A 14,245-nucleotide genomic window follows, 5' to 3' on the forward strand; every position below is an offset into this window, starting at 1 on the left:
AATCATTTAATGATAAATGAATTTAGATGTGTATATATATATTTTATGTCAATGTGCAAAATTTGTGACTCATTCTTAAATGAGTACATTTAATATTAAATTATTACCTATAATATGTTTAAATAAAAAAAAAAAAAAAATTAAGAGTATTATAAATATTTGAATATAGTATGGTATTTATAAAAATGAATAATATCTTGAATTAATCATATTCTAAATTAAACAATAATAAATATTTTCTTTAAAAAATTTAATCTTATTGAAATATAATTTGAACCTGAAGGTTTTATATATATATAAATAATTTATGTATTAAACTTGATACTCTTGAATATAAAATAACTACTTAATATATTTATTATTTTTAAACAATCAAATTGTTAACAATGTTTAATCTCACACGATTATAATTTATTTAAACGAAAGTCTTAAATGAATAAAAACTACCTATTATTAGTAATAACTTTAATAAATGTTAATTGGTTGTAATATCTATCTTATTTTCTAAATTTCTAAATCTGTTAAATAAGTATGTAAACTATATTATAGATATTAAAGAACTTTTATTTAACAAGTGTTTTCTTCCATGAATTCTTAATTTTGTTGAACTAATTAAATATAAATCAATTATTTTGTTTTCAAAAAATGATGGTTCTTTATATTTTTAACTTTTTAAGATTTCATTGTATTTTTTGACGGCAAAATTTGTACACAACTTTTTTGTTACGTGTTTTGACATTCGTTATGGTGACATTGTTCATTACTATGAAATGCACGCGTAAATTATATATATCTACGTTAAGCGAAATTGGTTTTGGAGTTTCTTGCAATTCAAATGTCATTTTCGTGATCCAATATCTCTTACGCTGATTGGTTTATATGCATTTATTTTTTATTTTTTGTTTATTTTTATTATTTTTCTAAATCTGTTTTTAAACCATAATAAATGAAATTTTTTCACCTTATCTCTATTTTACTGTATCTTTTTGATACATTAAATAATTTTATCAAAGGTGTACAAGAAATTTTATTATAGAATTTGTAATATTATGCTCTTCTTCCTCTCTTGTAAAGAGTTCCATTTTGATAAAATCAAATATATTTTAAAATTATTACGAAAGATAAAATACGTCATTAATCTGAAACATTTAAGCGGAATTAGATAACGTTATTACTAACTTGATAGTTGTTTCGGAGACAACGATGAACGAATACGACATTATAAAATCATTTTATTCTCGTCTTCGATAAAAATTGTAGGTATATTGTATTATTACAGTGTTAACTGTTAAATGAATAATAAAAGACAACTCCTAATCACCGCTTACTACTGTGTACATTATATTTTATAATACTTGCATTAATATACATAATATCATATCCTAGAATTGCATAAATCGACATTATTGTTCTAAATAATACGTAATAATTACATAACTTACTATATTAAGTACATTAAATAGAAATGTTGTATGTAACTGAAACGTCATAATAATTATTACTCTGTCGTTCCTCCGTTATTAAACATGAGTAACACTAACATCAATGTAACAGAAAATAATATTTTAAAGACTATTGATACGTTATAGTGATCACACGTATCAATAATTTTTATAATAAATCTATGCACATTGCACCCATTGTTATTCTTTTTTCGGACAGTTAGCATATATTTATCGTCGTGTCTCACGTATAGAATGCAGGTGAATACAGCACAAAAAATATTTATATATAATTAATGCATATAATTGCAACTGAATAATTAAATGAGTACAGACGACATGTATAAATAACCTATTACCTAATTAAATTTTAATAGACGTCCTACTCAGCGTTGAGAAAATATATCAACAATCCCTACCATAGACTTGTTAATTTGTTTATTATTTAATGTTTAAAACTTGACCTATTGCTCAGGGTAATCCTTTAAAGGGTCCTTTGTATTAAAACGGTCTGACGTATCTACCAGAACAAAATCGATGTGTTTTCACGTTACATGCAGGTAAAACAACCATACGACTTGTCTTTTCCAGACCCATGAACATAATATTATTTCAAGTATGATTGAACATTAAACATTGTATAAGCTTGAAAACACTCGGTCGTTATAATCACGTATCATTTACTTTTAAATTTGTGTGTACGTTAGTGTAGGATTAATTTTCCTGTTCAAAAGGTGAACACTTTCCTAATATTTTCAAGAACTATCGATAGCTCCTACATTGGATACAATCATAATACGTATAAGTATATAACGCATTCAAGAAACGTAATTATTATGTTAATTAATTTTACTTTTTTATAAAAAAAATATTTGTAAAACATTTGAATACTATATTTTATAAGACTATTATTACTCATATGTATTTAAGTATTTATTTTATAATAAAACTTACTAACTTTCCTTGAGTACTTTGTTGTACGTTAAAAATGACACCTCTAATATGATTCAAACTTTGTTAAATCCGTAATTTAATACTTAATATTAAAAACTTTGAAAAACAAGTATTTTAGAATTTAAATTAAATTTATAAAATGTGTGTTGTTTAGAAATAAATCAAAAACTAAAGTGGTAAATAAAAGTCAGACGTTATCCTGCTCATGACGGTGAGTTCTTTAGTAAAATGAAGACCGTCAACTATGACGTCTTAAATAATGTGTTAAAATATCTAAAAAACCGAACTATAATCGAACAAAACAAAATACGATAATAGCTGTAAAAATATGTGTTAACCTAGATATCAAATGGGTGGTTTTGACTAAATATAAAATACAGGTATACAGTTTATTCAATTATAATTAATATTTTATTTTCTGTAACAAATGACAACTCTATAGAAAATAATCATTTTTCGTGAATTAACAAATCTCTACGTGAGCTCTTTTTAAAAAATGCAAATTTTATTATGAAACAAAAGTCCTCTCATAATTCTAAAATTCCAAGTCTCTACCTATTGTAGTTTAGGTTTTATATTGATTTTATGTCAGTTATAGTAAGGCCTTATTTATACTATTTATAGATTATAATAATTAACGTTTGAATAATGATAGTGTTGACTATCTAATTTGTGTACCGATATTTTGTAACTAAAACCATGAACTATATTTATGATGAATGAAATATTTATTTACAAATTAAGATAATGAATTTTTGTAAATCACTCTCCCACCATGGATCGTCTTGATTACTATTGTACATATGTGTATATTTGGTTTTGACATTTATTTTTTAGTGCATGTAAATAGTATGTGTTATTGAATTTACTCGTGCGTGTGCGTTAACCATAAATTATAAATCGGTAGAACTTATGTAACACATTTATATTTTTAATAGTGACAAATTTAGGGCACATAATTCTACAGTGACCAAAAACGTACTAAGTTAGAGGTAAACATACAGCCTTGGTGCGAGTTTATTGTTATTTATTTAATATAAAAGCGTTGGCCGGTCACACGCTATAGAATCGTCTGCAGCTAGCTGCTAGGCATAGTCGATTGTCTCTGTGGGGAGTGGCTGTTTTTAAATTTCTTAAAAAATATTGTACTATGACATACTCCTCGGGGTAGATCATCGTAAGCAATTAACAATTTTTATATGTTATCAGTCTGAGCAAAAAAAAAAAAAAACAAAACAAAACAAAACACACGCACACTTGTACGGAAAAATGTTTGGACATAACTCATTATATTATTATAAGTAGATCACGTGTGGTATAAATACAGCAGTAGCAGCAAGGTTTTGATCAATATAATTCTGTGAGGAACAGATCGCGTGCAACTTAAATCCAACAACATAATGGTTTTTAAGGTATGACATTTTGAAATTTTTATTTTATTTTATTATATTATTCGTCATAGTAAATAACTTTCTTAGAAAATATTATTTTTGTAATTAACTCGTTCTTCGTCAATATCAAATTACCGACGGTTTTATAATTTTTTACGTTTAATTTAAAATGACCACTAATTTATACACACGCTACATTTTGAAAGTCAATAGTTCTACAGATTTTGAATTTTCGATTATTATCGGCGATATTGATGTGTTGATACTTTTAAGTAAACAATATAATCTCTGATTGTTTTAGAATTCAACAGCCGTTAAATAATAAGATATAAATTTCAAAAATATAAATGAATAACGATCCAAAAATAACATTTACATAAACATTGATTTTCGTTCAGTTAAATTATTCAACTAGATTCTATTTTGTTTTCGTGTTTATAGCGGTTACGCATATGTTTTTTGTAGACTCCCGTTTAAATCTTCAATTTTCACTTTTGTTCATGTCGTCTTATATCGGTCATTTATCGGCATATCGGACAGAGACAATTGTTGAATACATAATAACACACGATATTGTGCAGTGTTGGTGTCAAAAACACGTATAGGTACTATGAAACATATTTATTGAATACAATAAGAGAAACATAATATCAATCTCTTTGAAGTTTGAATACATTCAATTGAAAAAAATAACTTACTTGAGTGTGTCCATATATATATATATTTTAAACTTTCCTCGTTTGGTTTCTATTCGTTATTTATTACTGTATGCTAGCCACGTAACATTTAATAGATGTAAAATTATTCTACATTCGTATTTGCTACGCACACAACATTAGCGATTTCGCGTAATTGGATTTTAATCCGTAAATAAATATAAACAAATAATCGGATTTATAAAAGTTTACATTATTACACCGAAAACGCGTACAGTGATCAGTAATACGCGAATATTTCAAGCACGCAGTACCTATACGCGAATTCGTACCGAAACAGTAGGTAATAACATTAATAATTATGTGTTGTCACAATCGCAGGTTGTTATTTCGGCTTCAGCCGTCTATGCCGCCGTCACCGGATCTCCGGTGTACCCATCATCCACCTACTCGGCACCTGTCCCGCGCAGTTTCAAGTATAACGTAAACGACCCGTACACTTACGACGTCAAAGGCCAACGCGAGTACAACAACGAAAACGATTACGTCAAGGGTTTTTACAGCCTTCTGGAGATCAACGGTTCCACGCGCACCGACGAATATACCACCGACGATCGCAGCGGTTTTAACGCCGTCGTCAAGAACGAATCAAAGGTCCTGTCGTATTCGACACCAGCGCACGAGGCACCGTACGGCGTCCCCGACTTTTAAACCGGCTTAGTGATGAAGAAACGGCTGTCACTTACTACGCGTGTCACCGTCACGCGTGATGCGTTCAATCTCCTATAATTTATTCCGATTTTTCAATTTACCGTCGTTTTGTTTGTTTGCGGCGGTAGATTAAAAAACTATGCGCCCGTCAAGAAAATGACATTTGTTTTTTGCTGTTCCTGTAATCACCGTTACAACAGCGCACGCGTACTACTGCCGCGACTGCCGCGACGACGATTCGAAAAACCGTTTCGTCGCCACCGCCGAAAAACACTCGAGCCCCGAGTTCGGTTGACAGTTCGGAGTGTTGAGCTTACGGCCGCAATTACATGTTCGGCAAATTTGGGTAATCAGAGGAATTACGTCCATTGAGATGCAGTTGCATTCGACTGCACGATTATTCATAATTAATTTAATAATGCACTTATGCAGGGTCTCCAGTTTTCTCGGAGACATTACGGAGAGACCTTGTCATTATAATAACGCCGTTAGGAAAATTATTTCGTAAATTATTCCGTTAAAATCGTGAATACTTGTGAGTATTATGTTTCGAAAAAATGTCACTGCATGTGACACGTTATAACATCAAACATTCCATTAGGGATATTATAATTATTTAAATCATATTAGACTTTTTTTCATGCAAATCGTTATAATACTATTTTACAAGAATGAATTAATATTTTACGAAAAGAGTTTTTATCGGGATTTCAACTGAAATATTTATCCATTTTATCATATAAAAATTATTATAATAGCATATCTACATCTTAAAATTCTTGATGCATCTACATCGCTAAAGAAAATAAATTTTGAATCTTATGCATAAAACGATAGTACCTTGCAACACTAGTTTCACACTGTCGCTTAATGGTGTACATAAATCATCAGCATCCTTTATATTATAACGTAAAGGTATGGTATTTGCCTACATTAAAATCTGGTTGCTTGTATGAGGTATAAGTGATTTGATACAAACTAATGATACCATAATAACAACTAATGAGTAATAACATCACATTTTAGTCTGCTGGATTTGCCAGTGGTATTTAGGGTGGCCCACATACATAAGTGTATTATAATCGACAATTAAGTTTTGTATTAAGTTTAAAAACATCAATATTATCAATGAACCCTAAATGTTTAAACTTTAAAAACATCGTCTGAAGGTTTTTTCATTACACAATTATTAGCGTTTACAATTTTTAATAATGTAATCACAGTCATACATGTTTTATTTCTTTTTCGTTATTAATACAATAAATCCATCTTTGTTTCGTAGTATTGCCTAAAACTATCTCTAAAACCAATTGACATATTGTTATTATTTTTTATCCGTTTCTTTTATTTCATAGTACATCAGTGCGTATTATTTTTAAATAGCAACATTTTATTGTGCAGAGCTTAAAAAAAAATAAATATTGACGTGTTAATTACGTCAATATTTAATTTAAAAACATCGTACACAACACAATTAAAGAGACAATCGAACCGATATCTTATTAATGATTTTATTAGGTCATATTTTAGATATTAAGAAAAAATCCTGTAGATCATAGTTTACCATTGAATATTTCTAGAAAATTTGATATTTTAACTTCATGACTGTAATACGAGAATAAATATCAAACACGATAGCTTGTAAGCATGATAAATTAAAGACAATTTTCTATCAGTGAAGTTGTATTCGAGCTGCAGACAACCGCAACGTGACATATACAGCAAATGACGTCTTAAGCTCGTTTATAGAATATACTCGATTTGTTTGTAAAATCCAATAAATTGCGATGCGTTTAAAATGTTTGAAATTGTTGTCGAGTATAATATATCCGTATATCCTGAATTGTTGCAGTTAGTGTGATAAGCGTTAACGGCACAGACCCACCGAGTCGTTTAAAAATTTCGAGATAAAGTGAAAATTTTAGAGAATATGCTGATACAAATAACATTTTTGAATAACATTAAAACACTTAAAATTTTATTGAAGTCTGGGTGTCCGATTTATTGTTTGCGCGTATAATGTACCTATAATTTATTCGTTACAGGCAATCAAATTTTAGTCGATCGAATCGAATTAATATCATCACTATATCTTAACGATAATAAAAATAATTATCAGTAAAATCATGTATAAAATATTATTCGTGTGACGCGATCGAGATATAAAAAAATGTAATTTTTAGAGGAAGAAAGCAAAAATGAAAAAAAAAAAAAAAGGAAACGCCGACGTCCGTCGCTGTCGGTTTTCTGCACAGGTATTATACATTACACCAATGGTAAATAAATTATAATAGTGTCTTTGAAATTCGGTCATGATCGGCGAGGCGCAAACGCAATTACCCGCTCTCTGTGTATCGAATCGCCGCTGCATCAGCGAAGTCAAAGTTACGGGCACAACCGTCACTGTCACCACTGTTGCTACTGGTATACGCGCCGCTGTATAAAGTATTTTATCGTCCGCATGCTGCTGCCATATATACTGAAACTACCACCGGTGACGGTGCAATATTAATTACTGCGACAACCCACCGCTGCCGGTCCGTGTGATCTGCTTGGGCGTTAATAAATGATTGATCGCAATGCCGTCGCGCGTCGTAGTCGACGTACAAGAAATAAAATTAAATAAAAAAAAAAAATGTCCGCGTACGAAACATAATAATTTTATTACACGTACCTATATATAATATACACTCTACAGCATGATAATAATATATCATAAACGTAATATCGTGACCGTAACACGACGATGGCATAGCTATGTAAGACACATATTATACGCACACGATAAAAGTTTTATTATATTCATTTTATAGGTAGGTAAGTACCTAATTTATAAGTATTTTCGCTATTCTCTGACAAGAGAACGTGCTGCTAAACGTCGTACTTATTTCGTCTGACCTATGAACAATATTCATAGTGAAACGTTCCGGTAAGGTAATCCAATATCGTAGTACCTAGGTTATTACAGTCCGAGTGGTTTTAAATACGCTTATTACCAAATTTTAAGGAATATTAAATATTATCAAGACGATATACTTTTTTTTATATAAAATATAATCTGACAAATAAGTTACGGCACTTGAACGTTTTCTCGTGTACTATAATTTATATTAGGTAATTGTAACGTATTAAATATATATATATATATATAATCTATAAGACAATTTATTGAATTTGGACAATAATTAATACAAAATCATCAAAGAATTTGTAATGCTTTATATACTTTTTTATCTGTAAATAAATTATCTATGGATCCTTTACATAAATACATACAATTAAAATGTTATATTAGATTGTATGATACGTATATCTACATAATATACCTATGTTATAATACGTATCATCATAAAAAATATACATTGCTACAAAAAAAACTTTACAGCGTTCTCACGATTTACATTTTATGAAATTATATTAGATCATTTATCGCGCAATAGCGATTAAAAATAGAACAATTTTTTTTTTTTTCATGAAATTCTCGTGACATAAAGTATTCCCCATAATCAGGCCAAGATATACATAAAGATATGTAATGGTTGACAATGTGTGACGTAACTATACGTTTGTATATATATATATCCTAAGACAACTTAACTTTGTGTGTGTATGTGTGTATGCCAAGTCATACGATACATTGTTATAAATTGCGATTTACTCAATTACGTTAAACGATTCAGTACAAAATCCCATTGAAAATCACGTTGTCATCCGTTTACATCTCTTAGAGTAAACACCTACACTCTACTTCATTATTGTTCTTAACATTTACGTTCCCACGGATAATTCAACGTGCATTACTTTTCACTGGCGGTTAAATATGACATTAGTCACCTGCTATTAATGCTGTTTAATATAATAAAAATTAAATACGAGTATAACATGGTACTTTAAATGTAATTTTATAATATTTAATTAAGAGTTTAAATTTTATTAATTCTTTTTTTTTTTCTATAGTGACTTTTGATAATATTTTGGTTGTGTATTAAAAATTAATTCCTTTACGTTTATAGTCAATTCGAGTCTCAGAGACTAAATATCCAGTTAAATTATTTACCAAAAATGTCTATATGACTATCGTAAAGCTATTTTTTTAAGCATTATTTTAGATAATTTAAAATTAAAATAATATAATTTTTAATATTTATTTCAATGTCACGGTATACGTATATTAATAAAACCAAGTAAAGGGAGTTTTACACTGTAGTTCCAAAAAAAATTAGAAATAGTTTAGACAATTTTACAACACACCATATTAAAAAATAAGAGGCACTTTTGTTAAGATGAACACATTTTAGATCCGATTATGTCAACAAGCATAAGATCGTAATGTTTACAGTACGATTAACTTGAACTATAAGTCAATTGCGATTTGCAATCGGTATAACGTAATATCAGTCAAAAAGTTCAAAAACGTATTAAAACTCGATGAACCGAATAAGATGTAGCAATAAAGTGTTAGAAAAAATGAAAAATATAATTTGAAATCATATATAGATTTTTTTTTAAAGTTGTTTTATTCTTTAATTCTATAAAATTAATTTATTTCTATAGATTCTAAAAATATCATGATATCATCAATTAAAATAAATATAACATTAATGTTAATAAAAATCATTGACATTATTAATGTTATTTTTTAAATAATTTATCTATTTATGATGGACAACCTTGGTTTAAAATAATATATTTATAATATGATTAGTGAAAATTTAAATACATTTTATATATTATAATTGAAATGATTGATAAATAAATATTATATTTTTACGTTTAAGATAATTATAATTTACATTGTAATTTATTTATTTTGTTTTTTTTTTTTGTTTTATTAAAATAATTTTAATACTAATTAATGGACATAACAAAAAAAAAAAAAAAAAAAAAAAACAATACGAAAATTTAAGAAAACCTTTACCCTAATAGTTATAGTTTCTTATAGTGAATGAACATCGTTTGACATTTTATTTCACATTTCTATATATTATTTTAATTAGATAACCATAGTTTATATAGCTAAAACGTAGAAATATCATGTAAATTACGTTGTAAAATACATATTGAATACAAAATTAACTAAATTACGTACAATGCAATCAGTTCAATTATTATTATTCTGTAAAGTGGTTTAAAAACCGTTAATTTATTTAATGAAATTAATTGAGATTAAAAAACGAAATAGTTTGGATGTTTAATAAAAAGTAAAATAATTACTGACGAACAGATACTTCTTTTTATTGAATCTTCAATTTATAATAAGGGTGAAATAATATATTATTATAATATTCATTTTTTTTTTTTTTTTTTGTTACATGATTCATCATAAACAATAAAACGAGTTTAAAAATAAAGCATTGCTGAAGAATTCTTTTGTGCTTTATGCATTGGCGTCTATATGAGAAAAGGCTCATGATTATAAATGTGCAATAATGTGGTATAGTTCCCATGTAATAAATTACTCATTACACAGCATGGTAGGTATTTATTTATTATTGCTCATAATGAGTTTATGGCCTTCAAATGTTATTATTTAGTTTTAATTTAATGAAGTGAAATAGTATAACTACATAATATGAAAAACAGAGCTTCAAAAACCATGTACAGCGGCGTGAACGAATGACATTCGCGTCCATTAAGTCAGACCGTTGTTTTTTTTATCCTAATTTCGTCATCACTCGAAATATTCAAATAGTACGATTTCATCAAATATATAGATATATGAATACACGTGTGCGCATATGTACCTACGATTTCAAGTGCATAGACCAATTATTATTTAAAGACAAATAAAGGTCGCTTTGATAATATAATATAACCGTATGCCGTCCGACCTTGTTAGGTCCACGATTAATGACAACGATTCAACCATAATGCACACCTATATAGATAGACGTGCAGAATTTTTGTAATGTTTTCGAAGGTATACCGTGAACATTTTCAGCCGCATTAAAATGCGGTATAGGTATGCCATAAATATATATTTATTATATTGTCGTTAGCTCACAACCGTTTTCTAAAGAGAACATTAGATCTCACTGATTTTCGAAGAAAAGGTCGTTTAAAGGTACTCATTAGAGCGCAAAAAACTGTATCTGACCACCATCAACAGTTCTTGGAAACTAATGAAGATTATATTGTGCTCACAAATGTGAGTACGCACGAGATGTCAGTTGGTTCAAATTTTTTTTTGCTATTTACTAGTTATGGACGAATTATACAGGTTAATTTTTTATGATAACAATTGCGGACACAAGTTTCGTTATAATAATACGAATTACGGACATCAAGTTCATAAAAACCATAGTTTTGGATACAAATATTTTCAATATTATGTTTCTTTTATAAAATATTTATTACCGTCATAGATTGTGAATGTTTTTTTTATATATATATATCTTAGATTTTGTGACAATTTTTTTTTTTTGAGATAGCGTATATAAGCGATAATATATTAATTTAACTACTTGAATAATTGCGATATTTGGTTATTGAAAAATGCTTCTTTTTCGAAAGTGTTTCTCTCTCGGTTCGTTAAACAGTTTATTCATTTTCTTATAGCTACCTACCAGCAGTCTATACTTTATTCAAGACCACTATCAATTATTAATATTAATTAGAATAACTATAATAAAACATACTATTAAGTTAAGTTTATTATGAAAACTTTCACAAGCATTTATGGTTTGTGAAATCGAAAAAGATAATTTTACCCATATTTCTGGAGGAATGTAGAATCTACTCGTATATTTATATAGTTCATAAACACATAATCTGTAAAAAATCATGTATATCTATACAGTTAGCTATCTGCATAGATATAATATCATCTTAAAGCATTCACCCACTTCTTTAAATGACAAAAATAAAATTTTTTCAAAAGCTATCCCTTTTTATCCCCAGTATTATATACTTTAGCTAAGCCTAATGACTACATTTTTCTAAACCAAGCTTGTTCGAAATGGAACCTACATCCTTTTATTTTTCTCATTGGTTATACTAGACTAACAGTTAAGTGAATAGATTGTTCAAAATCAATATGAATAGTTTTTGGTAGTATTGGTGAAAGTTATTTCAAGAACTCGAATTGAATACACTGATTTGCCCATCAATAAATAAAAAATAATAATAGTACGTAAACATTATTATTTACATCATGAACTACAAAAAATTAAGTTAATTGAAATGGACAACTTTAAAAATTACCATCCATCAAAACAGTATTACACTTTTGAAAAAATTAAAAAAATGTAACAACGTTGAGAAACACATAACACTTTTATTAGTGTCAATATTCAATGGCTATGTAGTTATTTTAACACTATGCGCATACAAATTTTAAAAATGTAATTTATTTTTTTGTTACATACCCACCGTTGAATTTCATTGCGCGTTGAGTGATAAAAATGAAACTTAACCTTCTATTGCGGGTAACTTTTTAAGTTTTTCATTGTACAATTTGAAATTTGCAATTAAGGTTATCGTCGTTAAACTGATTAAAAAAAAAAAAATGAAGACCGTCTTAAAAGTTTTGGCATAATTTCAATACTGATGAATTATCAGTTGTTCACTATCGAAATGCTAAAAATAATAATTGGAAATTTGTCTATATTTAGTATGATATATTCATGTCGCAATTCATATATCAGCATTATAGGTTAGTTTTAAAACTAACACGATTTTTACTACTTTGTCCATAATTAGGAAACATTGACTTTTTTTTTTTTTTGATCTTATGGATTCTATCAAAATTTTTTTTTAAATTTAAATAATTCAGAGACTTAGATTTATATTTTATCATTATCGAGAAATAAATAGTATAGCGGACAGATGATATTATGTACATTGTTTATAGTTAACGATAAAAATTAATATGAGATCGTCTGCAGATAAGACGAATAGTGTATAAATATATTCTACGCGTTATCTTTACGCAATATTACATACATATTATAAACGTTATGAAGAGGCCAACATCTAAGCATTGTTTTTGTTTGATCGTTAGGACGTATTTTACAGGAACTAATCACGTACAAACGCACGAGAGCTTTATAAATTATAATATATATCGTACTGATATGCATAGTAACAATAATTATATGTATCACGTAATCTCAGAATTCATTATGTACCTATCAATCAGAAAAGTGTTACTATATATTATAGGTGCAATGTAACGTAGGCCGTAAGATTAAAAAGGAACGAACCGATCTCCGCCATTGCCGAACCACGATCACATTAATAGAGTGTGATATTACATAATATAATATAACGAGTCGATACGTCATAATAATAGCTTAGTATTAATAACCTAACCTAATCTTTAGATGTACGATATAAAAAATATTATGCAAAAACCATTTGATTCCATCCCTCGAAAGTATATTTTGTTTTACGAGTGTCGTTTAATGTATCTATCAGAATGGCTATAGTGATTATATTGTTATACTTGTGTAATCTATATAAAATGATTCGTAAGAATTTATCTTATGGTTACTATCATAAACTACTGCGCATGCAATCGAAATAGTGGTGATTGTGGTGTTGGTGTCAGTCGGTTTAGGATTAATTTTCAGATATATTTCAATGTGGATTATAGTTTTTAATAAAATACAATTAAAACTCAATCATTGTATATAACTTAACAACATAAAAACATTTAATTATCATCTACCTAGATTAATATTAAAAATTTACATACACATACTGTCGAATGCAATTTTAAGCTTTAATTTTCATTAAAAAAAAAACCATAAGACCTTAAATTTTATATTATGTTTATATTTTAATTTTTTTTATATACAATATAGATTTAAATGTTTGACTTTTTAATTACTTTTAAACGTAAATAATATAAATTTTCGATGGGTTTATGTAATTATATAAATAATAAATAAATACCTACTACTTATTATACTATACATTATATTATTACATAATACAATTTTATTTAACTTCAAAACCTTTTTTTTTCGTGGTTTATACTTTACACATTTATATAACGTGTTATTTTATAGGTACAGTGGTATGGCATAGTGTTAAAATATTGACATTAAATTTAAAGTTATGTGTTATTTATTTTATTTATAAAATC

The 14,245-nt window shown here is 27.6% G+C and overlaps 2 protein-coding genes across 2 annotated transcripts in view; one reads left to right on the top strand and one right to left on the bottom strand.

Annotated features, from left to right (window-relative positions):
* LOC112594070 (Kv channel-interacting protein 2-like) overlaps window positions 1-14,245 on the bottom strand; it is a 276,882-nt gene that overhangs the window by 210,807 nt on the left and 51,830 nt on the right. The window lies entirely within an intron of this gene.
* On the top strand, window positions 3,620-5,659 carry LOC112594080 (cuticle protein 8-like). The gene is made up of 2 exons (XM_025338697.1): window positions 3,620-3,808; window positions 4,825-5,659. The coding sequence occupies exons 1-2, from the start codon at window positions 3,797-3,799 to the stop codon at window positions 5,152-5,154; spliced, it is 342 nt and encodes a 113-aa protein (XP_025194482.1). The 5' UTR covers window positions 3,620-3,796; the 3' UTR covers window positions 5,155-5,659.

This window comes from Melanaphis sacchari, unplaced genomic scaffold, assembly GCF_002803265.2.
Source record: "Melanaphis sacchari strain LSU unplaced genomic scaffold, SCAv2.0 Contig21_pilon_pilon, whole genome shotgun sequence".
Lineage (NCBI taxonomy): Eukaryota > Metazoa > Arthropoda > Insecta > Hemiptera > Aphididae > Melanaphis > Melanaphis sacchari.